A 24,831-nucleotide genomic window follows, 5' to 3' on the forward strand; every position below is an offset into this window, starting at 1 on the left:
TCAGTGCGGAGGTTCCGGATGGAATCCCTCCACTCAGTTATTGCTTCTCTTCTTCCAGGGGAGTTCCTCGCGTCAGTGGACATCTGGGACGCCTATCTGCATGTCCCTATCGCAGAATCTCACCACAGATTCCTGCACTTCGTCATTGGCGGCCGTCATTATCAGTTCGTCGCCCTTCCCTTTGGACTGGCGACAGCCCTGCGGGTTTTCACAAAGATCTTGACGCTGCTCATGGTGCTTTTTCGCACCAGGGGCATAGCTCTGTTGCCCTACCTGGACAACATACTGATAAAGGCTCCCTCTCATCCACAGGCCGAAGACAGCGTCAGGATCACTGTTCAGACTCTACAACAGTTTGGCTGGCTGATCAACTTCCCGAAATCCTCTCTCCAACCTTCCCAGAGGGTGACCTTCCTGAGGATGATTCTGGACACCACTGCAGCCCGGGTATTCCTTCCGGATTGCAAGTTCTCACGGATACGGGAGTCAGTGTCTCGCCTTCTGCATTCCCCGTGTATCTCCATCAGTGAGTGCATGCAGGTTCTGGGGCTTATGGTGGCCTCCTTTGAGGCTGTCCCCTTTGCCCAGTTTCACACTCTGCCTCTGCAACAGGCGATCCTGTCCTTCTGGGACAGGACATCGAGGGGTCTGGACTCTCAGATCCGCCTACCTCCTCGGGTTCGCATGGAACTCCCGTGGTGGCTGTCCCCTCAGAATCTGGCTTCAGGGCGATCCTTCCTCCCAATCTCCTGGACAGTCGTCACCACCGATGCCAATCTCCTGGGTTGTGCTGGCGTTCTCCGGGCTCGGACGGTACAGGGGGTGTGGTCAGAGGTGGAAGCCCGCCTTCCGATCAACATACTGGAGCGGGTCTCCCGGTAAGGGTCCAGTCGGACAATGCCACAGCTGTGGCCTACATCAATCATCAGGGCGGAACACGCAGCCGGACGGTGATGCAAGAGGTGAAAAGGATCCTCCAGTGGGCGAAAACTCATGTTCCAATATTGTCTGCAGTGTACATCCCAGGGGTCGAAAACTGGACGGCAGACTTTCTCAGCCGCAACAGGGTGGATCCGGGAGAGTGGCTCTCTGCATCCGGACGTATTCGAGGATGTCTGTCGCCGTTGGGGCCGCCCGGACGTGGACCTGATGGCGTCCAGGCTCAACAACAAGGTTCTCGGGATCCGGAGGCGTACGGGGTGGATGCTCTGGTGTCTCCGTGGCAAGACTTTGCGTTCCTCTGTCTTCCCTCTACCGCCTCTACTCCCAAAGGTTCTTTGCAGGGTCGCGACGGAAGCGATCCCGACCATACTCATCGCCCCCGATTGGCCTCGCCGCGCCTTGTTCTCAGAGGTCACTCGGATGCTGGCAGACGTTCCGTGGCCTCTTCCTCTCAGGGAGGACCTGCTGTCTCAAGGACCACTCTTCCACCAGAATTTACAGCCGCTTAGTTTAACGGCGCGGCTGTTGAGACCTCCATCTTGAATAAGAGGGGCTTCTCAGATTCTGTCGTGAGGACCATGATAAGAGCCAGGAAACCAGCTTCCTCCTGGATATACTATCGTACCTGGAAGGCCTTTCTTGCCATGGCCTATCGATCCCGGGGTGGGGTTCCCCCAGCGGGGGTTACCGTGGGGGCCTCCTGAGCTAAGCGCAATTGAGCCTCTACATCACAACTCTGTAAGGCGGCCACCTGGTCATCCTTAAATACCTTTACCAAGTTCTACCAGCTGCACTCTCTGGCGTCTGCTGATGCTGCCCTAGGGCGCAAGGTATTGCAGGCTGTGGTTTCTGTTTAACCGTTGAACGTTTCCCTCTGGAGGTGTTGGTCTCCCACCCCATGGACTGCTCTAGGACGTCCCATGGTCTGTGTCCCCCAATGGAATGGGCGAGAGAAGGAGATTTTTTGTGAAACTCACCTGCAAAATCTTTTTCTCGTCTTTTCCATTGGGGGACACAGCTCCCACCCATTTTTGTCTGTTACAGAAGGGGTTGGTTCTATCGGGACCTTTATGGTTAACGGCCTGATGGCGGTGTTCCTCGGTTCTGTTTTCTTTATTACTATTTGGTTTTGGTCTCCTCCTGCTTTTGAACGCACTGAGGTCCTCCTGTTGGAGCATGGGGGTATAGCCAGTGGAGGACGAGCTGTTTTTTCTTATTTGCATAGTGTCTCCTCCTAGTGGTAGCCTAAGCTATACCCCATGGTCTGTGTCCCCCAATGGAAAAGACGAGAAAAATTTTACGGTTGAGTTTCACAAAAAATCTCCTTTTTTCGAAGTTCCAAAATCACTAAAGACTGTTTGTTTTTGTGGTTAACAATTTTCTTAAAGGGTTTGTCCAGTCAGGACATTTATGGCTTATTCACAAAATATACAATAAATGTCCTATGGGTGCAACTCCCACCTCTGGGACTCACTCCTGTCTCAAGAGCTGGACCCTGTCATATGCCACCAAGCATGGAGAAGCCATGCAAGCACAACTTTATATATATATATATATATATATCAACGTGAAGCCAGGCTATTTTCAGGAGTCATATAGCAGTAAATGGAGAGTGTGCTGCACATGTGCAGTTTGATAGGAGTCTCAATTAGGGATGAGCAAATCGACTTCGGATGCTTCATCTGAAGTCGATTCTCATAAAACTTAGTTTTAATACTGTAGGGAGCGGGCGCTCCGTACCGTATTAGTGTATTGGCTGCGATGAGCCGACGATATTACTTCACGAAGTCTCGCAATACTTTGTGTAATAACTTCGGAAATTAATTTCTACTGTAAAAACCTTTGTACTAAACTCTGGGTTCGGTTCCAAGGTACCACTTGGAACCGAACCAGAGTTCAATACAAAGGTTTTTACAGTAGAAATTAACTGCGGCTCATCTGAGCCAATACATTCTAATACGGTACGGAGCGCCCGCTCCATACAGTATTAAAACAACGTTTTATGCGAATCGACTTTTGGTTAAAGCATCAAAAGTTTATTCGCTCATCCCTAGTCTCAGTACAGTAAAAACTTGTTTTCGATGTACATTTTTAATCCTAAAAAAGCAAACTGAGAATTAACAGGCTAAAATAAACAGTAATTTTATTAAATACATAAATATGACAAGACACAAGTACATCAAAAGATGTGGTACGAATCACTCCTGAGGAATAGTATAACACAGATATAAATGGAGGCTTGTAATAAAATCCTAAAACACTAAAGGTGGAAGGGAAGATAAGAGATCAGGTGGGGCTGCCACACAAAAAAAAAAAAACACACCAGAAGTTGTCTTGTTAGTGTTAAATCGCAAGGTAGCAATACAAAGAGGTAGTGCAGCACAAAGGTAAGATATATATTAAACACTAAAATAAGGGAAAATGTCAAAAGTGTATGCAACAACCTAAATTGTATATAAAAGTAAAAAAACAATAAACTCTGTCACAGTGAATCACTATCCATGTATGCTTCCCAAACCTCCTAACAGATAAAGTGCAAAAGCAAACACAATGCCCTCATATTACTGACAATAGAATCCCATAAACCTACTCATGAAGTTAGGGGGAGATTCCTCAGGAGAGTCGTACACCCCGGCTCTCCTGAGGAATCATCTCCCCCTAACTTCATGGGTAGGTTTATGGGATTCTATTGTTAGTAATATGAGGGCATTGTGTTTGCTTTTGCACTTAGCACTTTATCTCTGTTAGGAGGTTTGGGAAGCATACATTGATAGTGATTCACTGTGACTGCCAGTTTGTTGTTTTTTACTTTTATATACAATTTAGTAGTTGCATACACTTTTTGACATTTCCCCTTATTTTAGGGTTTAATATACAGTACAGACCAAAAGTTTGGACACACCTTCTCATTCAAAGAGTTTTCTTTATTTTCATGACTATGAAGGCATCAAAACTATGAATTAACACATGTGGAATTATATACATAACAAACAAGTGTGAAACAACTGAAAATGTCATATTCTAGGTTCTTCAAAGTAGCCACCTTTTGCTTTGATTACTGCTTTGCACACTCTTGGCATTCTCCTTGATGAGCTTCAAGAGGTAGTCCCCTGAAATGGTCTTCCAACAATCTTGAAGGAGTTCCCAGAGATGCTTAGCACTTGTTGGCCCTTTTGCCTTCACTCTGCGGTCCAGCTCACCCCAAGCCATCTCGATTGGGTTCAGGTCCGGTGACTGTGGAGGCCAGGTCATCTGGCGCAGCACCCCATCACTCTCCTTCATGGTCAAATAGCCCTTACTTTCAAAGTTTTCCCAATTTTTCGGCTGACTGACTGACCTTCATTTCTTAAAGTAATGATGGCCACTCGTTTTTCTTTACTAAGCTGCTATTTTCTTGCCATAATACAAATTCTAACAGTCTATTCAGTAGGACTATCAGCTGTGTATCCACCTGACTTCTCCTCAACACAACTGATGGTCCCAACCCCATTTATAAGGCAAGAAATCCCACTTATTAAACCTGACAGGGCACACCTGTGAAGTGAAAACCATTTCAGGGGACTACCTCTTGAAGCTCATCAAGAGAATGCCAAGAGTGTGCAAAGCAGTAATCAAAGCAAAAGGTGCCTACTTTGAAGAACCTAGAATATGACATATTTTCAGTTGTTTTACACTTGTTTGTTATGTATATAATTCCACATGTTTTAATTCATAGTTTTGATACCTTCAGTGTGAATCTACAATTTTCATAGCCATGAAAATAAAGAAAACTCTTTGAATGAGAAGGTGTGTCCAAACTTTTGGTCTGTACTGTATATATCTTACCTTTTGTGTTGCACTACCTTTGTATTGCTACCTTGCGATTTAACACTAACAAGACCCCTTCTGGTGTTTTTTTTTTTTTGTGGCAGCCCCACCTGATCACTTATATTCCCTTCCACCTCAAGGGACGTTTTAGCATTTTATTACAAGCCTCCATTTATATATATCTGTGTTATACTATTCCTCAGGAGTGATTCATATCACATCTTTTGATGTACTTTTGTGTCTTTTGTCATATTTATGTATTTAATAAAATTACTGTTTATTTTAGCCTGTTGAGTCTGTTTGCTTTTCTAGGATTACTTCATGATGCTTAGCTGGCTTCTTTAGGGTCAGACAATTTTGCCCAACATTTATGTGGGGTTTTCTTTGTATGTTAACCTGTGCATGCCATGTACATTTTTAGTAGTAAACAAATTATTGCATATTATGTTCTAATTTTGTTGTTTGTTTACAGGGCCTTTTCCATCCTGCCAGAAAAGTTAGAGATGTTTATTGGAAAATATACAATTCAATATATATTGGATCACAAGATGCTCTCATTGCTCATTATCCTCGTATCTACAATGATGAAAAGAACACTTACATTCGTTATGAGCTTGATTATATCTTATAAAACTTGTCTAATTTGTTTCCTTTGTTTTTTTTGTTTTTTTAAGATTATTGCTTAGTAGTACTAAAGGTCATCTACAAAAACTTTATAGCATGTATTTTAGTCAAGTCTCTTTTCATGCAAAAATAGATGTTGCCAAGAAAGCTGTGATATCATTAAATATTGGACTGCATTTTTGATTTTTTTTTTTTTGTGGTTCAGACATTCCTAGTGCTTAAAAGGGATGTGTACTTCGGCAAATAAACATTTTGTGTAAAGTACTTGTTCATGTTGTCCGTACCTTTTTCTTCAGACGTGGGCCCTGATAACTAACAAGATTTTGTTTTTACATTGCCATATTCCAAGAGCTGTAACTTTTTTTTCTTTATTTTGATTAAAAAAAATTGTGTGATGAGTTGTACTTTTCAAATGCTGACACTTTAAAGGAAATGTCACTAAAAATGTTATCTACCAGTTAAAACCAGATAGTAGCACATATCCTTATAACTAATCTGTTTTTATTTTCTGAATACAGATTTTTCTATTGTTTTCTGAACATGATTATGGGGGCTGCCATTTTTGCCAGAGCGTTTTTTCACCGCATTTGGAAAGCACTAAGAAAATTACTTTACGGCAGCCGTTTGGGCCATAGAGACAATGCACAGAAGGGATCTTATTGACTTCTGTGGGAGAGTTTTCTAGGCATGCTCTGTGACCTATGCAGAGGTCATTGTAAAAGTAAAGAAATAGCCAAGCTTTCACAAATACCTATTGTGAATGATGGATTGTGTCTTATCTATGTAGAGGTGAAATCATTTTGGGCAGGATTAGAATAACATAAGCATGTAACTGCAGCAAATTGATCTGTACAGACCAAGAAGTGGGGCCCTTTATTAGGGTTAGTAGCCAGTATGAAAACCGCAGGATTTTGTTTTTTGTTTAAAAATAGTTATTGACATGGAAAATTGACATTTTTAAAGAATTTTATATTTTTAAACATTAAAAACAAGTAATTTTCTGATGTCACATTCACTTTAAAAAATAGTCCCCAATATCAGACTATTTTAGCTAAGGGCCCTGATCTCAGTCCTTATCGCTACATTACCGGTCAATGCTGAACGGCGACTTGCAGCTTCCTCACTGTAAAAGCCATTGTACAGAACAGCAACAATCTTCTCCAAGGTTCCAGAGCGGATGTCGCTATTTGGCATCCCTTCTGTGTGTTGTAATTCCAGCCAATCACAGCGCAAGAGGGACATGTAGATTAACCAAGCCCTCTCTGCATTCTGCCATTTCAGTGTGGAACAGTGTGCTTGCTGGGATTTGTTGTGACTCGCTGTGTACAGCAGATCTACTGTTGTGTGAACTACTGCAATGATCATTATCACTCACAGCAGTTTCAGCATCTCTGATCCCATCTCCTCATACCTTCCCCTATCCCACCCTCCTTGTGCGCTCTCTGCAGATGTTGAGCCATCCGTTTTGTTTTTTTAACAGCACTGCACCAGTTTTTTTTTTTTTGCAAGCTGTGACACAGCAAAGCACAGTGATGTTACAAAGAAGTGCTCCAAGGATTAGGCCGAACTCCCTGGTGCTGCAACTTGCTTATTTGCATGTAAATAACACATATCTTTGAGGCTGTTTAGCATACAGACAAAAAGGTATTGTTTTAATCAGCATGATGAGCCCTACCAGGCAGTATGCCTGGTTTAATAGAGTTGATCATGCTGATGAAATCTCTTTGATACGCTTTGCACGTGTTTAACACACATTACACACCCCTATAAAATAAAAATGTCCCATTCCTCTGAAAGTCTCTGATGCAGCTAGAGAGAAGAGGATTCTGCAGTATTCTTTTACTCTTCCTCCTCCAAATCATCATCCAGTGATGAGGGACCATCAAGAAGGCACCCAGAAACCACAGCTGAGGAAGCCCTCCAAAATGATTCCTTATTGAATTATCGTCCTCAAATTCCTGTGTTTGGGCAGCTCAGAATCCAGATTGACACTGCAGGCTTTATGATTTTTTTTTTTTTATCTTATTTTTTTCTCTGAATATTCTCAAAATTTAATGGTGGTTCAAATTGATTTATATGTTCAGCAATTTATTTTCCAAAATACAGTAGATGAGGCAGAGAGGTCATTTTGGGGGCTTGTGCTGCATATGTGCCTTGTATAAAAAAAAAACTGTTTCAGAACACTTTTTGAACCACACTATAAGTGCTCATTCACACAAACGTGTGCTGCCCGTTGCTGTATTGCGTACCGCATTTGCGGATCCGCAATACACAGGCACCGTTCAGTGTGCAATCCGCATCACTGATGCGGACCCATTCACTTCAATGGGTCTGGAAATGCGGAACGGAAGCACGGAAAATTACAGAATCAATACGGAGTGCTTTCTGGGGTTCCGTTCCGTACCTCTGCTCCGCAAAAAGATAGAACTTCTGAGATCCCCATGCGGCAGCCTCACGGACAGTGCCCGTGCATTGTGGACTGCAATTTGTGGTCTACAGCACTGGTTTCACACGGTCGTGTGAACAAGCCCTAACAGTATGGCCATGACCCGGAGAAAATTCAGAAATGTTTGCATTGCATCAATAATCCACAATGCCTACTCTGGAATGACTGGAGATTTGACCTTCTGCTTAAAATTAGGAGAGTCCTCAAACAATTTTAGCACAGTTTGCAAAAGGTGTATTCCCCTGAAAAAAATAAAAATCTATGTAGAGAATTGCCTTAAGGGCCCATTCAGACGGCCATAGTGCTTTGTGGATCCCCAAAACACGGATATCGGTCGTGTGCGTTCCACAATTTGCGGACCGCACATGGTGCAACCATAATAGAAAATGCCTATTCTTGACCGCAATCATGGACAAGAATAGGACATGTTCTGTCTTTGCCATGTTCTAGAGAATAGAGAGAGAGAGACCAGATTGGACCATACTAACCTGACATACTATTTACGTGTGCATTCTGCTAATGATAGCTAAATATCCATACGATAAATACTACTGACAAATAACCATAATAAAATATTAAAGGGGTTAACCAGGAATTAATTATGACCTATCACCATCCTAGGACCCCACCAATCATCTGTTAGAGGCCGGGCACACCATGAGTCTCTTCCTAGGCCATATGAGGTATGTAAATCACGTGGCCAAGGTGCAGCTTAGTCCTACTCAAGTCCATGGGACTGAGCTGCAATACCAAGCACAGCCTTCATACAATATACAGAGCTGTGCTTGGAAAGCTGTCGGAAGCCTGCTGCGGCTCCCTGAAACAGCTTTTCAGCAGGGTCCTGGGACTCGGACTGTAGCAGCTAAATTTGTTATATAACGTTAGTATTAGTAGAATGTACCCTCTGCTTTCCTGGGAAATTGTGATTTTACTATATCGGCGGACAGACCCCTAGCAGTTGACACTTTATCTAAAAAATGGGATTGGGACTTAGCGTATGCTTTTCCCCCGCTGGCGCTGGTCCCCAGAGTCATCAAAAAGATAAAAGAAGAAAGGGCAAAAGTCATCCTGGTGGCTCCCTTTTGGCCTCGGAGGGCTTGGTTCTCCCGTCTAAGAGCCATGTCACTGGAGGATCCCTTGGTCCTTCTGGAGCTTCTCAATCTACTCTTACAGGGCCCAGTATGTCATCCGGAGGTGCTCAATCTCCATTTGACGGCTTGGCTTTTGAAAGGTTAACTTTAAAAGGTAAGGAATTGTCTGATGCAGTCATCTCCACATTGCAAGCCAGCAGGAAAGAGGTTACGTATAAGATTTATGTCAGGATCTGGAGAAAATTTGTCCACGATTAACCTTCCTTCCTTTGACCCAGGAAAACCCAGCTTGGAGGACATTTTGGATTTTCTGCAGAAAGGTCTCGAAGGGTTTGAGAGTGGCCACTCTCAAAGTTCAGGTTTCTGCCTTGGGAGCTTTGTTTGGCTAGAAGATTGCGGATCATCCCTGGATCATCAGATTCCTTAAGTCAGTCAAGAGACTACAGTTATCTGTACCGATACGATCGCCGTCTTGGGACCTTTCAGTGGTTCTTCAGTCCTTGTGTAGGTTCTTTTGAGCCCTTATCTGATATTCCTCTCAGACTGCTAGTTCAGAAGACTGCCCTCTTGGTCGCAGTAACATTGGCTCGTAGGGTAGGGGAGTTAGCAGCCTTATCTGTCAGAGAGCCCTATACTCAGATCCTAGAAGACAGAATAATCTTTAAACCGGATCTAGCATTTCTGCCCAAGGTGGTCTCCGCTTTTCATATGTCCCAGGAGGTGGTACTGCCCTCCTTCTGTGCTAATCCCTCTTCTGAGGGAGAAAGGCATTTTCATATATTGGATGTACGTAGATGTGTGCTGGAATACATACAGGACTTCAGGAAGTCTGATAGACTCTTTACTCAGGTGTCAGGGCCAAATAAAGGGGACAAAGTAAGAGGAGACACCATCTCTAGATGGATTAGGCAGGGCATTTCTACGGCTTATGTTTCTGCAGGTTTGTCTCCGGATAATCTGAAGGCCCATTCCACTGTGGCATCTTCCTGGGTGGCTACCTGGTCGTCTCCACACATTTTTTTCCATCACTATAGACTGGACGTGGGTTCCTTTTCTTCCTTAGCTTTTGGCCGTAAGGTGCTTCAGGCGGTGGTCCCACCCTAATTTTCTTCTCTGGTATTCTCTGGTGGTGCTGTCGTGACATGGTGGAAAGCCGGTAATTACTCACCGGTAATTCTGTTTCCTCATGGTCACGACAGCACCACAGGGCTTCCCGCCCTTATATCTTGGTTGTGCACAAGTGGTGTTCACGGGGTGTGGCAAAAAAAGTGTTAGCCTGTTCTTTTGTGTAAGTTGTATGTGTTATTTCAGATGTTAACTAACTGGAAGGCTTCCTAGATCTCTGTAATTCACTGATGTAGTGGACGGAAGTGCTTTCTTTTGTGCTCTAGGTTTCCTGTCCCTGGGGGAGGAGTCCATCTTTCTGGTGGTGCTGTCGTGACCATGAGGAAACAGAATTAGGGTCTATTCACACGTCCGTTTTTTCTTTCCTGATCTGTTCCGTTTTTTCAGGAACAGATCTGGACCAGATCTGGACCCATTCATTTTCAATGGGTCCTGGAAAAAAACGGACAGCTCAATGTCTGATTTTTTCCAGGACCCATTGAAAATGAATGGGTCCAGATCTGGTCCAGATCTGTTCCTGAAAAAACGGAACAGATCAGGAAAGAAAAAACGGACGTGTGAATGGACCCTTACTGGTGAGTAATTAGCGGCTTTCTGGATTTTGCAAATGCTTTTTATACTGCCCCTCATAGACTTTTAATAGGTAAAGTAAGGTCTTATAGTCTGGATACTGTCCTTCAGCCAGTTTTCAATCCAATTACAGAGAGTTGTGAACAATGATTCCTATTCATAATGGTCCTGGGTTATAAGTGGTGTACCCCAAGCTTCAGTGCTGGATCCTCTATTTAATTTTATTAATGATATCTAGGGCGGGATTAATAGCACCATTTCTATTTTTGCAGATGACACTAAGCTGTGCAGTCTATGGAAGATGTCCTTAAAATACAAACTGACTTGAACACTCTGAGCGATTGGGCATCAACTTGTCAAATGAGGTTCAATGTGGATAAATGTAAAGTTATGCATCTTGGTAATCTCTGTGCTTCATATGTCCTAGGGGATGTAACACTGGGGGAGTCACTTGTAGAGAAAGCTTTGGGTGTCCTTGTAGATCATAGATTGAATAACAGCATACGATGTCAATCAGCTGCTTCTAAGGCCACCAGGATATTGTCATGCATTAAATGAGGCATGGACTTGCGGGGCAGGGATGTAATATTACCACTTTACAAAGCATTGGTGCAGCCTCATCTGGAATATGCAGTTCAGTTCTGGGCACCAGTCCATAGAAAGGACGCACTGCAGCTGGAAAAAGTACAGAGGAGAGCAACTAAACTTATAAGGGGCATGGGAGTGTTTGTTATGAAGAAAGATTAAAATATAATTTATTTAGTCTTGAAAAGAGACCTCTAAGGGGCGACATGATTTAACTATACAAATATATACAGTCAGGTCCATAAATATTGGGACATGGACACAATTCTAACATTTTTGGCTCTATACACCACCACAATGGATTTGAAATGAAATGAACAAGATGTGCTTTAAATGCAGACGGTCAGCTTTAATTTGAGGGTATTTACATCCAAATCGGGTGAACAGTGTAGGAATTGCAACAGTTTGCATATGTGCCTCCCACTTGTTAAGAAACCAAAAGTAATGGAAAATTGGCTTCTCAGCTGTTCCATGACCATGTGTGTGTTATTCCCTCATTATCCCAATTACAATGAGCAGATAAAAGAGCCAGAGTTCATTTAAAGTGTGCTATTTGCATTTGGAATCTGTTGCTGTCAACTCTAAAGATGAGATCCAAAGAACTGGTCACGATCAGTAAAGCAAGCAATCATTAGGCTGAAAAAAAATAAAACAAACCCAGAGAGAGCAAAAACATTAGGCGTGGCCAAAACAATTGTTTGGAACATTCTTGAAAAGGAGCGCACCGTGAGCTCAGCAACACCAAAAGACCCGGAAGACCACGGAAAGCAACTATGGTGGATGACCGAAGAATTATTTCCCTGGTGAAGAAAATACCCTTCACAACAATTGGCCAGATTAAGAACACTCTCCAGGAGGTTGGTGTATGTGTGTCAAAGTCAACAATCAAGAGAAGACTTCACCAGAGTGAATACAGAGGGTTCACCACAAGATGTAAACCATTGGTGAGCCTCAAAAACAGGAAGGCCAGATTCGAGTTTGCCAAACGACATCTAAAAAAGCCTTCACAGTTCTGGAACAACATCCTATTGTCCATAGGATGAGACAAAGATAAACTTATACCAGAGTGATGGGAAGAGAAGAGTATGGAGAAGGAAAGGAACTGCTCATGATCCTAAGCCTTTCACCTCATCGGTGAAGCATGGTGGTAGTGTCATGGCGTGGGCATGTATGGCTGCCAATTGAACTGGTTCTCTTGTATTTATTGATGATGTGACTGTTGACAAAAGCAGCAGGATGAATTCTGAAGTGTTTCGGGCAATATTATCTGCTCATATTCAGCCAAATGCTTCAGAACTCATTGGACGGCACTTCACAGTGCAGATGGACAATGACCCAAAGCATACTGCAAAAGCAACCAAAGAGTTTTTTTAAGGGAAAGAAGTGGAATGTTATGCAATGGCCAAGTCAATCACCTGACCTGAATCCGATTTGAGCATGCATTTCACTTGCTGAAGACAAAACTGAAGGGGAAATGCCCCAAGAACAAGCAGGAACTGAAGACAGGTGCAGTAGAGGCCTGGCAGAGCATCACCAGGGATGAAACCCAGCGTCTGATGTACAGTCATGTGAAAAAATTAGGACACCCTTTGAAAGCATGTGGTTTTTTGTAACATTTTTAATAAATGGTTATTTCATCTCCGTTTCAACAATACAGAGAGATTAAAGTAATCCAACTAAACAAAGAAAACTGAAGAAAAGTCTTTTCAAGATCTTCTGTAAATGTCATTCTACAAAAATGCCTATTCTAACTGAGGAAAAAGATAGGACACCCTCACATGTATTCCCTCTTAAATTGGCTCAGATCTCACACCAGGTGCACATAATTAGTAGATCGTTACTCTGCATGTTGAATGAGGCTTGCCCTATTTAAACCTCAGACATTTAGTTTGGTGTGCTCCTGACTGTTGAAGTGAGAGTGAGCACCATGGTGAGAGCAAAAGAGCTGTCAGAGGACTTCAGAAAAAAGATTGTAGCAGCCTATGAGTCTGGGAAGGGATTTAAAAAGATCTCAAAAGATTTTGAAATCAGCCATTCCACTGTCCGGAAGATAGTCTACAAGTGGAGGGCTTTCAAAACAACTGCCAACATGCCCAGGACTGGTCGCCCCAGCAAGTTCACCCCAAGAGCAGACCGCAAGATGCTAAAAGAGGTCTCCAAAAACCCTAAAGTGTCATCTCGAGAACTACAGCAGGCTCTGGCTACTGTTGATGTAGAAGTACATGCCTCTACAATCAGAAAGAGACTGTACAAGTTTAACTTGCATGGGAGGTGTGCAAGGAGGAAACCTTTGCTTTCCAAGAGAAACATCGAGGCCAGACTGACATTTGCCAGAGATAAAGTTGACAAAGACCAGGACTTCTGGAATAATGTTCTTTGGACAGATGAGTCCAAAATTGAATTATTTGGACACAACAGCAGAGGACATGTTTGGCGTAAACCAAACACAGCATTCCAAGAAAAGAACCTCATACCAACTGTGAAGCATGGAGGTGGAAGTGTCATGGTTTGGGGCTGCTTTGCTGCAGCAGGACCTGGTCAGCTCACCATCATAGAATCCACGATGAATTCTACTGTGTATCAGAAGGTGCTTGAAGAACATGTGAGACCATCAGTTAGAAAATTAAAGCTGAAGCGGAACTGGACCATGCAACATGACAATGACCCAAAACATACTAGTAAATCAACCAAAGATTGGCTGAAAAAGAAGAAATGGAGAGTCCTGGAATGGCCAAGTCAAAGTCCAGATTTGAATCCCATTGAGATGCTGTGGGGTGACTTGAAAAGGGCTGTACGTGCAAGAAACCCCTCAAACATCTCACAGCTGAAAAAGTTCTGCATTGAGGAGTGGGGTAAAATTTCCTCAGACCGATGTCGAAGACTGGTAGATGGCTACAAGAACCGTCTCACTGCAGTTATTTCAGCCAAAGGAGGTAACACTCGCTATTAGGGGCAAGGGTGTCCTATCTTTTTCCTCAGTTAGAATAGGCATTTTTGTAGAATGACATTTACAGAAGATCTTGAAAAGACTTTTCTTCAGTTTTCTTTGTTTAGTTGGATTACTTTAATCTCTCTGTATTGTTGAAACGGAGATGAAATAACCATTTATTAAAAATGTTACAAAAAACCACATGCTTTCAAAGGGTGTCCTAATTTTTTCACATGACTGTATATGCGTTCCAGACTTCAGGCAGTAATTCACTGCAAAGTATTTGGAACCAAGTATTAAAAAGTGAAAGTTTGATTTATGATTATTCTGTCCCAATACTTTTGGTCCCTTAACAAGTGGGAGGCACATATGCAAACTGTTGTAATTCCTACACCGTTCACCTGATTTGGATGTAAATGCCTCCAAATTAAAGCTGACAGTCTGCAGTGAAAGCACATCTTGTTCGTATCATTTTAAATCCATTGTGGTGGTGTATAGAGCCAAAAATTTCAGAATTGTTGACGTCCCAATATTTATGGACCTGAATGTAAATGGACCATACAAAAAATGAGAAACTGTTCCATGTAAAATGCCCTCAAAAGACATTTCAGTCTCCAGAAGCGTCAAAACTTCTTTACTGTAAGAATGGTGAATCTGTGGAATAGACTTCCTTAGGATGTGGTCACAGCAGGGGCAGTGAATAGTTTTAAAAAGGGTTTAGATGAATTCTTAAAAGTAAACAAGATTAATGCTTATGAAAACGTGTAGAAATCTGAGTCTCATTTTCTTCTGGGATTCGCGTCCCCACCTATCCCTTGGTTGAACTTGATGGGCTTATGTCTTTTTTCAACCGCATTAACTATGTAACTATGTAAGAATCAGGGACTGCTGTTAATCAAGGTGCTTCTTTACTGGAGAAATTCAGGTGCAAAACAATACAGGCAAGGCATATGGCTGGCTTCTCCAGTCTCTTCCCTGGAAGAAGGGTTTGATGTGGAGGAAAGGCCTGAGCAAGCGGTCTCTCTCTCTCTCTCAAGGCTAGTACCCTGGCCAAAGGCTGGAGGCCAAGGATCTGTGGCAGAGTCATGCAGGCTGGCACAAGTCTTCCCCTCCAAGCACTGATCCCTAACTGCAGAACACTAGGGGCTCTGACTGATCTCCTTATATACCATTTCTAACTAAACTGGAACCTTCTAGGGGGAGTGGTGAAACTCTACACAAACAATTACATTGTAACTAGAGATGAACAAATTTCAGGTTATCAAATTCGTTCATGCTTCGTTTACTGGTAAAAGGTAAATTGCGTTATGGATTCGGTTACCACGGACCATAACTCAATTCTATGACGGAATGCATAACTGAATGCCTTGAGGCATTCAGATTCATTCCTTCATAATCGAAGTCTATGGGCAGCAAAACAGATGAGTCCTGTTTTCGTTATGCAGGAGAGAACTCCCCTGCATAACGGAAACTGAATGGATATAATGTATTGTGTGCTCTGATTCCATTATCCTTGAAAGTTTTTGCCATAAACTAAAGAAGCTGACAAGTGTCCCCTAACCAAGTATCTAAAAGAAGCTATGGAGGACATAAATATGTCACTAAGGGTACTTTCACACTAGCGGCAGGACTCATCTGACAGGTTGTTCACCCTGTCGGATCCGTCCTGCCGCTATTTTGCCATGCTGCTGGACTGCCGCTCTGTCCCCATTGACTATAATTGGGACAGGGGCGGAGCTCTGGCGCAGCACGGCGAGAGGCCGCCGGACTAAAAAGTTGGACATGCAGTACTTTTAGTCTGGCGGCCTCTCGCCGTGCTGTGCCGGAGCTCTGCCCCCGTCCCCATTATAGTCAATGGGGACGGTGTGGCAGTCCGGCGGCACGGCGATATAGCGGCAGGACGTATCCGACAGGGTGAACAGCCTGTCTGATCCGTCCTGCCGCTAGTGTACAAGTAGCCTAAGTCTCCATGATATCATACCTAGCTAGTCCTAATCAGAAAACATATGCTTTAATTGATCACCTAAGGACCTCTATTTTCTTAGCAACAGTACATCAGTATTCAAGGTGACTCTTGTTCTAAGCTTTAAGGTACAAATATAAGATGTCTGACTAAGACAACATGGCGGACATTCAGATCTAATCCTGATTTTCCAACAGTCACCACCAGGATAGCAGGTACTGTGTTCAGTTTGCAGATCTAGGACAAATAGGGCTAGGCACTCCCCTGTTTTTTATTGGCTCTCTGGCATCTGCACCTGCAGCAAAAAGACTCAAAAGGACATCAACTGGACCAAACCAATTACTTGACTAGCAAACAGTACCACCAACATAGTCATCATGCACAATATACGTGGTCATTGTCAAGCATCATTTTGACCCTTTTTCACTTAACCCTCTATAGGGCTGACCATGCCTTTTATCATACCTTTCAATATAATATAGTACTGTAAAAAGCTGTGTACTGGGGTAGTACACAATATGATACCTCTTGGCGCAAAACCACAATCGTGAATGATGTCTTATAAAAAGGTATTTATTTTTGATCAGGTGACAGCGCGTTTTTTTTTTTCGGAGTAAGAGTATTCCTTTTTCAAGTCTAAAAGAAATATAGTAGTGCTAATGGACAAAACATGAATAAATAAAATAAAACCAATAACTTGTATGATTCATCAGCAAGGTGTGAGGGCGATAGACAATATAATATGAATGTAAAGGACATTGTGTGAATGATCTGATATAATCTAACTGGGTATCCATATAGTAATTTCTTTGCAATTAGGGAAATATTAATAATCAAAATCATAAATATTATATATAGTAATAAAAAATAATGTTAAAAGTGGTGGCCTTGATACAAAACTGGACCCAAAACTCAAGGGAGATGATAAAATTTGAGTACAGGGGAATCATGATTAGGCTAATAGTATCACTGATTGAACAAGGTCAGGATCCAGTATCAAACAGTATTATAATAATAATGATAATAACAATAAAGATAATAAGTAGCAATAACATAACGCCACCAAGATCAATTGAGATGATGTGAAAAAAAGAATGTGTGTATGTATATATATATATATATATATATATATATATATATATATATATATGACAGACATCGTTTATTGGGTGTGCAGATAGTTAATGAGCGTGGCTGATATTGGGTAGAAGTAATGACTATGATAATAGTAATAAGAGGCACTGGTGAGGAGGGTGGGGGTAGTTACTGTACCTTTGGAACCGGGCACATGCAGTTAGCACGACCAATCCAGATACTATAGGTCAAATGAAGAATGGATGGTTAGGAGCTTGAATGGTAGATTTTTTGAAATAAGGAACTAGATTGAGATTGAGAATTATTGTGGGTCTTGCGATCTGAAGTTGTAAAGAACTGAATGGGAATCGGAAATAAAAGCAATACCTTTGTATCGTGCTGCTGTGTGTGTAGCGCGGCTTCCCTCATGTGAGAGAGCGCGTGCTTTCTTGAGTCGGGCAATTGGGGACATGGCTGATCACGGGCTGCCGACTTGATGGAGCGGGGGGCGGGGCAACTGACGGACAGCTGAAGTGAGACTGTCCTGTGTGCGCAGTGTCAGCGCGCTCGGTATTGGAGCGCTGGCACAAATAGATAGGGGAGCTAAGGACCGGGATGCGCTGGATTGGGTGTCGAGGAGGAAGAACGATTGGGGATAGTAAAAGTGAAAATTAATATACTAGTGTGCATGAATGGAGGATGGACATAAAGGGTTTATATTATTAAAAGGTTTGTTACAGTGAAATGAAGTACAAGAATTTATAGACTGAGTACAACTGAGACGGGATAATGGAACAATATATGAGATGATGGAACTGAAATAAAGAAAGAAACCTAAATAAATAAAGAAGGAAAGAAAGATAAGAAAAATAAAATGAATATAAATGATAAATAAAAATAATAAAATTAATAAAAAATTTTAAAAAAAGATCCAGAACATTTCTTTCAATATAATAACTTCCTAACTGAATTGACCAGTACATAGAACAGGGGTAGGCAACCTCCGGCACTCCAGCTGTTGTGAAACTACAACTCCCAGCATGCATACTTACTCTGTTCTTCTCCAAACTCTTATAGAAATGAATGGAGCATGCTGGGAATTGTAGTTTCACAGCAGCTGGAGTGCCACAGGTTGCTGATCCCTGACATAGAATTTTACATAGCCCACAGCAAGACAATGGGGCAGATTTATCAATAATGGCGTAATTGGCGCCAAAAAAACACTAACAATACATATCAAGTGGTGATTTATTTCACCTCATATATCAAAATGCACACACCACTTTTAAATTATGACTTTTTACAATATAAACCTGGTCATCCGCCTATTTCTCTTTTTGCGACATTTTAACACCAGTGGCACTAAGATGCGACTTTTTTTAAACAAAAATGCGCCATTTCAGCCATCTCCCTTTCCAGCCCACATGAGACTTTTTCAACATATATGCGACTTTTGAAGCATAATTACAACATTTACACTAGAAAATTGCGACTTTTGTCTCAGGCTGGGGACATTTTTGTTATTGTTGGATGTCAATTTACTGACAAAACCCTTTTGTTTAGCTCATATTCGAAAAAAATAAATGCATCCTGTTTTAATATCACGATCACTTGATCCCACAACAAGTTAGTTTTCTTTTCATAAATGCGACTTTTTGACAAAGTCACATTTATTTCATAAATGCGACTTTTTACACAAAAAACACATAATTTTCTGCAACAATTTGAGCCATTTCTGCCGATAAGAGGATGATTGAGGCGTAATATGCGCCAATTTGATAGCCCCGCCCACTGACATAACTAATTTCTGGTGAAAATTCTGGAGAAAACTTGATATATTTGGCGCAAATCAGAATGCCATTCTTTTTGGAGCATTTTACGCCATAATTCTGGTGCAACATGCTTAGTAAATGTCCCCCAATTCTTTTTTTTTTCAAAGGATACATAGATCTTCAGCATCATCAGAAAAAAGAGACCGCATCCTAGAAGAACCTTCTACATTTTCCTAAGAAGACTTCTTAAGAATTCTCTGGCTAGTAATGCAGGATACAGTCTTTTTAGCACAGTTACTTGCTTGAGGCAGACCCCACAAGGGGACACTTACAGTATAGATGCTTATATGTTGCTGGTTCACCTCATACAGGTTGGGTCGTTCCTGTAGTTGCCACTGGCTGTCAATACAGCCAGTGGCTACTACAGGAATGCCCCAACCTGTATGAGGTGAACTAGCAACATATAAGCATCTATACTGTAAGTGTATGACACCTCGCAAAAAAATTGCTCGCAAAGCATAGCGTTGGGGCCACTGCAATTTGGTGTCACGAACAGGATCCGATCCAGTACCAGGAGAGTTATCGTGGATCCAGCCCCAGTGGATAAATATCCCCTGGGGCTGGACCGGATCCTGTTCGTGATGCCAAATTGCAGTGGCCAGGTTTGGTGTCACCCGGACACAGTCAAGGCGTCACCACATGTTTCAAAATGGATGGTAAGGCGTGGTGTACCGCAATGGGAAATAAGTCCAGAGAGTCAGGGTCTGCAGTAAACCAGTGTGCTTCTTTACTGGAGGAATCCAGGTGCAAAACAATACAGGCAACGCATAGGGCTGGCTTCTCCAGTCTCTCCCCTGGCAGAAGAAGGCTTTGATGCTGAGGAAAGGCCTAAGCTAGTTGTTTTTCTCTCTTTTCACAAGACTGGTACCCTGGTCAAAGGCTGGTGATCCAGGGTCTGTGGCAGCATATCCCCGTCTCACCATCTTCTTCTGGTCACTTAGTAGTATGGCAGAGTCTCCGCTTCCAAGCACTGCAGAATAGAGTTGAATGAACCCGAACTTTAGGTTTTTCGGCACCCGAACCTTTAACGTAAAAGTTCGGGTTCGGCTATTTTTATGGCGCTTTTTGAAAGGTTGCAAAGCAGCCAATCAACAAGGGTCATACTACTTGCCTCAAAAGGCCATCACAGCCATGCCTACTATTGGCAAGGCTGTGATTGGCCAACTGCAGCATGTGACCCAGCCTCTATTTAAGCTGGAGTCACTTAGCACCGCCCGTCACTCTGCTTGGATTAGTGTAGGGAGAGGCTGCAGCTGCTGTGAGGGAGAGATCAGGGAGCGATCTTATCAAGAACTGGTTTATGTACTCAGCGATCTACAGAAAAAGTGTTTTGTGGGTGCAGTGCAATTTTTTTTTAAGCAAGTCCAGAAATACAGCTTTGGCATATTGGGGTGAAAAAACCCTCTAATATACTGCACATCTTGGATTAGACCAGTGTTTCCCAACCAGTGTGCCTCCAGCTGTTGCAAAACTACAACTCCCAGCATGCCCCAACAGCCTTTGGCTGTGCGGGCATGCTGGGAGTTGTAGTTTTGCAACAGCTGGAGGCACACTGGTTGGGAAACACTGGATTAGACAAGCATAAATGACAGGGCAGAAATACAGCTTTTTGGTTACTGGGGTGAAAAAAGCCTAATATACTGCACATCTGTGATTACACGTGCATAAGTCACTGTCACATTTAGGACAGAAATACTGCTTTTTGGTTAGGGTGAAAAAAAAACTCTAATATACTGCACATCTGGGATTAGACAAGCATAAGTGACTGTCACATTTAGGTCATAAATACGGCTTTATGGTTAGGGGGGGAAAAAAAACTCATACTGCACATCTGGGATTACACGTGCATAAGTGACTGTCACATTTAGGACAGAAATATGGCTTTGGCATACTGGGGTGAAAAAAGCCTCTCCTACTGCACATCTGGGATTACACGTGCATTAGTGACTGTCACATTTAGGACAGAAATACAGTTTTTTGGTTAGGGTGAAAAAAACCTCTAATATACTGCACATCTGGGATTACACGTGCATAAGTAAGTGTTACATTTAGGCCACAAAAACCGCTGTCATATAAAGTTAAAAAAAAATAATTTGTGCAATACCCTACATCAGGGTTTATATTGGCAGTTAATTATTTTTAACATACTTAACCACTTTTTACTTTGCTTTGTGAATGCTAACTATGAGGCAAACATCTAATAAGGGACACGGTTGTGGTGTTGGTGGAGCCTCTGGTGCAGGGAGAGGACGTGGCTGTCCTGCCACAGCTACACGTCCTACTGAACCTACTACCTCAGGTCCCAGTAGCCGCCAGAATCTACAGCGATATTTGGTCGGGCCTAATGCCATTCTAAGGATGGTAAGGCCTGAGCAAGTACAGGCGCTAGTCAATTGGGTGGCTGACAGTGGATCCAGCACGTTCACATTATCTCCCACCCAGTCTTCTGCAGAAAGTGCACAGGTGGCGCCTGAAACCCATGCCCATCAGTCTGTCACATCACCCCCGTGCATATCGGGGAACCTGTTCAGACATGCAGCCTCAAGTCATGCAGCAGTCTATTATGCTGTTTGAAGACTCTGCTGGCAGGGTTTCCCAAGGGCATCCACCTAGCCCTTCCCCAGGGGTGGAAGACATAGAATGCACTGACGCACAACCACTTATGTTTTCTGATGAGGACATGGGAATACCACCTCAGCACGTCTCTGATGATGACGAAACACAAGTGCCAACTGCTGTGTCTTTCTGCAGTGTGCAGACCGAAAAGGAGGTCAGGGAGGAAGACTGGGTGGAAGACGATGCAGGGGACGATGAGGTCCTAGACCCCACATGGAATGAAGGTCGTGCCACTGACTTTCAGAGTTCAGAGGAAGAGGCTGTGGTGAGACCAAGCCAACAGCGTAGTAAAAGCAGAGCAGCCGTCGCCAAAACAGTTTGCCTGCTACTGGCCACCGTCACCAGGGACCGAGCACACCAAAGGCAGCTTCAAGGAGTTCCCTGGCATGGCACTTCTTCACACAATGTGCTGACGACAAGACCCAAGTGGTTTGCACGCTGTGCCATCAGAGCCTGTAGCAAGGCATTAACGTTCTGAACCTTAGCACAACCTGCATGACCAGGCATCTACATGCAAGACACGGGCTGCAGTGGAGTAAGCACCTTCAAAACCAACCACCTTCAGGCCCCTCTTCTGCTGCTGCCTCGGCCTCTTCCTCCGCCTCTGGAGGAACGTTGGCACCTGCCGCCCAGCAAACAGTGCCACCAACAACACCACCTCAGTCACCAAGCATCTCCACCATGTCACACGGAAGCGTTCAGCTCTCCATCTCACAAACCTTTGAGAGAAAGCGTAAATTCCCACCTAGCCACCCTCGATCCCTGGCCCTGAATGCCAGCATTTCTAAACTGCTGGCCTTTGAAATGCTGTCATTCAGGCTGGTGGAGACTGACAGCTTCAAACAGCTCATGTCGCTTGCTGTCCCACAGTACGTCGTTCCCAGCCGCCACTACTTCTCCACGAGAGACGTGCACAACCAAGTATCGGATAAAATCAAGTGTGCACTGCGCAACGCCATCTGTGGCAAGGTCCAACTAACCACAGATACGTGGAGCAGTAAGCACGGCCAGGGACGCTATATCTCCCTAACTGCACACTGGGTAAATGTAGTGGCGGCTGGGCCCCAGACAGAGAGCTGTTTGGCGCACGTCCTTCCGCCGCCAAGGATCGCAGGGCATCATTCTTTGCCTCCTCTTCCTACTCGGCTTCCTCCTCCTCTTCTTCCACCTCCTCATCCGGTCAGCGACAGACCTTCACCACCAACTTCAGCACAGCCAGGGGTAAACGTCAGCAGGCCGTTCTGAAACTGTTGTGTTTGGGGGACAGGCCCCACACTGCGCAGGAGTTGTGGCGGGGTATAGAACAACAGACCTGTTGGTGTGCGATAATGGGCGAAATCTCGTTGCAGCTCTGGGACTAGCCGGTTTGACGCACGTCCCTTGCCTGACACGTGCTGAATTTGGTGGTGCAGAAATTCATTCACAACTACCCCGACATACAGTCATGTGAAAAAATTAGGACACCCTTTGAAAGCATGTGGTTTTTTGTAACATTTTTAATAAAAGGTTATTTCATCTCCGTTTCAACAATACAGAGAGATTAAAGTAATCCAACTAAACAAAGAAAACTGAAGAAAAGTCTTTTCAAGATCTTCTGTAAATGTCATTCTACAAAAATGCCTATTCTAACTGAGGAAAAAGATAGGACACCCTTGCCCCTAATAGCGAGTGTTACCTCCTTTGGCTGAAATAACTGCAGTGAGACGGTTCTTGTAGCCATCTACCAGTCTTCGACATCGGTCTGAGGAAATTTTACCCCACTCCTCAATGCAGAACTTTTTCAGCTGTGAGATGTTTGAGGGGTTTCTTGCACGTACAGCCCTTTTCAAGTCACCCCACAGCATCTCAATGGGATTCAAATCTGGACTTTGACTTGGCCATTCCAGGACTCTCCATTTCTTCTTTTTCAGCCAATCTTTGGTTGATTTACTAGTATGTTTTGGGTCATTGTCATGTTGCAAGGTCCAGTTCCGCTTCAGCTTTAATTTTCTAACTGATGGTCTCACATGTTCTTCAAGCACCTTCTGATACACAGTAGAATTCATCGTGGATTCTATGATGGTGAGCTGACCAGGTCCTGCTGCAGCAAAGCAGCCCCAAACCATGACACTTCCACCTCCATGCTTCACAGTTGGTATGAGGTTCTTTTCTTGGAATGCTGTGTTTGGTTTACGCCAAACATGTCCTCTGCTGTTGTGTCCAAATAATTCAATTTTGGACTCATCTGTCCAAAGAACATTATTCCAGAAGTCCTGGTCTTTGTCAACTTTATCTCTGGCAAATGTCAGTCTGGCCTCGATGTTTCTCTTGGAAAGCAAAGGTTTCCTCCTTGCACACCTCCCATGCAAGTTAAACTTGTACAGTCTCTTTCTGATTGTAGAGGCATGTACTTCTACATCAACAGTAGCCAGAGCCTGCTGTAGTTCTCGAGATGACACTTTAGGGTTTTTGGAGACCTCTTTTAGCATCTTGCGGTCTGCTCTTGGGGTGAACTTGCTGGGGCGACCAGTCCTGGGCATGTTGGCAGTTGTTTTGAAAGCCCTCCACTTGTAGACTATCTTCCGGACAGTGGAATGGCTGATTTCAAAATCTTTTGAGATCTTTTTAAATCCCTTCCCAGACTCATAGGCTGCTACAATCTTTTTTCTGAAGTCCTCTGACAGCTCTTTTGCTCTCACCATGGTGCTCACTCTCACTTCAACAGTCAGGAGCACACCAAACTAAATGTCTGAGGTTTAAATAGGGCAAGCCTCATTCAACATGCAGAGTAACGATCTACTAATTATGTGCACCTGGTGTGATATACCTGTGTGAGATCTGAGCCAATTTAAGAGGGAATACATGTGAGGGTGTCCTATCTTTTTCCTCAGTTAGAATAGGCATTTTTGTAGAATGACATTTACAGAAGATCTTGAAAAGACTTTTCTTCAGTTTTCTTTGTTTAGTTGGATTACTTTAATCTCTCTGTATTGTTGAAACGGAGATGAAATAACCTTTTATTAAAAATGTTACAAAAAACCACATGCTTTCAAAGGGTGTCCGAATTTTTTCACATGACTGTATCTGCTTCATAAAGTGCGGGCCGTCTATGCGCGCTTTCGGTCTTCTCACCCTGCTGCTCCCCTGTCAGCGCTGCAGCGTAACTTCGTCCTTCCCGCCCACCGCCTCATATGCGACGTGCCCACCAGGTGGAACTCCACCTTGCACATGCTGAAGAGACTATGCGA

General features: G+C 43.3%; 1 protein-coding gene across 1 annotated transcript in view; it reads left to right on the plus strand.

Annotated features, from left to right (window-relative positions):
* SF3B1 (splicing factor 3b subunit 1) overlaps positions 1–5,637 on the plus strand; it is a 203,636-nt gene extending 197,999 nt beyond the window's left edge. The window contains exon 25 of the mRNA XM_040441882.1: positions 5,222–5,637. Within this exon, the coding sequence (XP_040297816.1) occupies positions 5,222–5,380 (159 nt within the window). The 3' untranslated portion in view covers positions 5,381–5,637. The remainder of the gene's footprint in view (positions 1–5,221) is intronic.
* The last annotated feature ends 19,194 nt before the right edge of the window (positions 5,638–24,831 follow it).

This window comes from Bufo bufo, chromosome 7, assembly GCF_905171765.1.
Source record: "Bufo bufo chromosome 7, aBufBuf1.1, whole genome shotgun sequence".
NCBI lineage: Eukaryota > Metazoa > Chordata > Amphibia > Anura > Bufonidae > Bufo > Bufo bufo.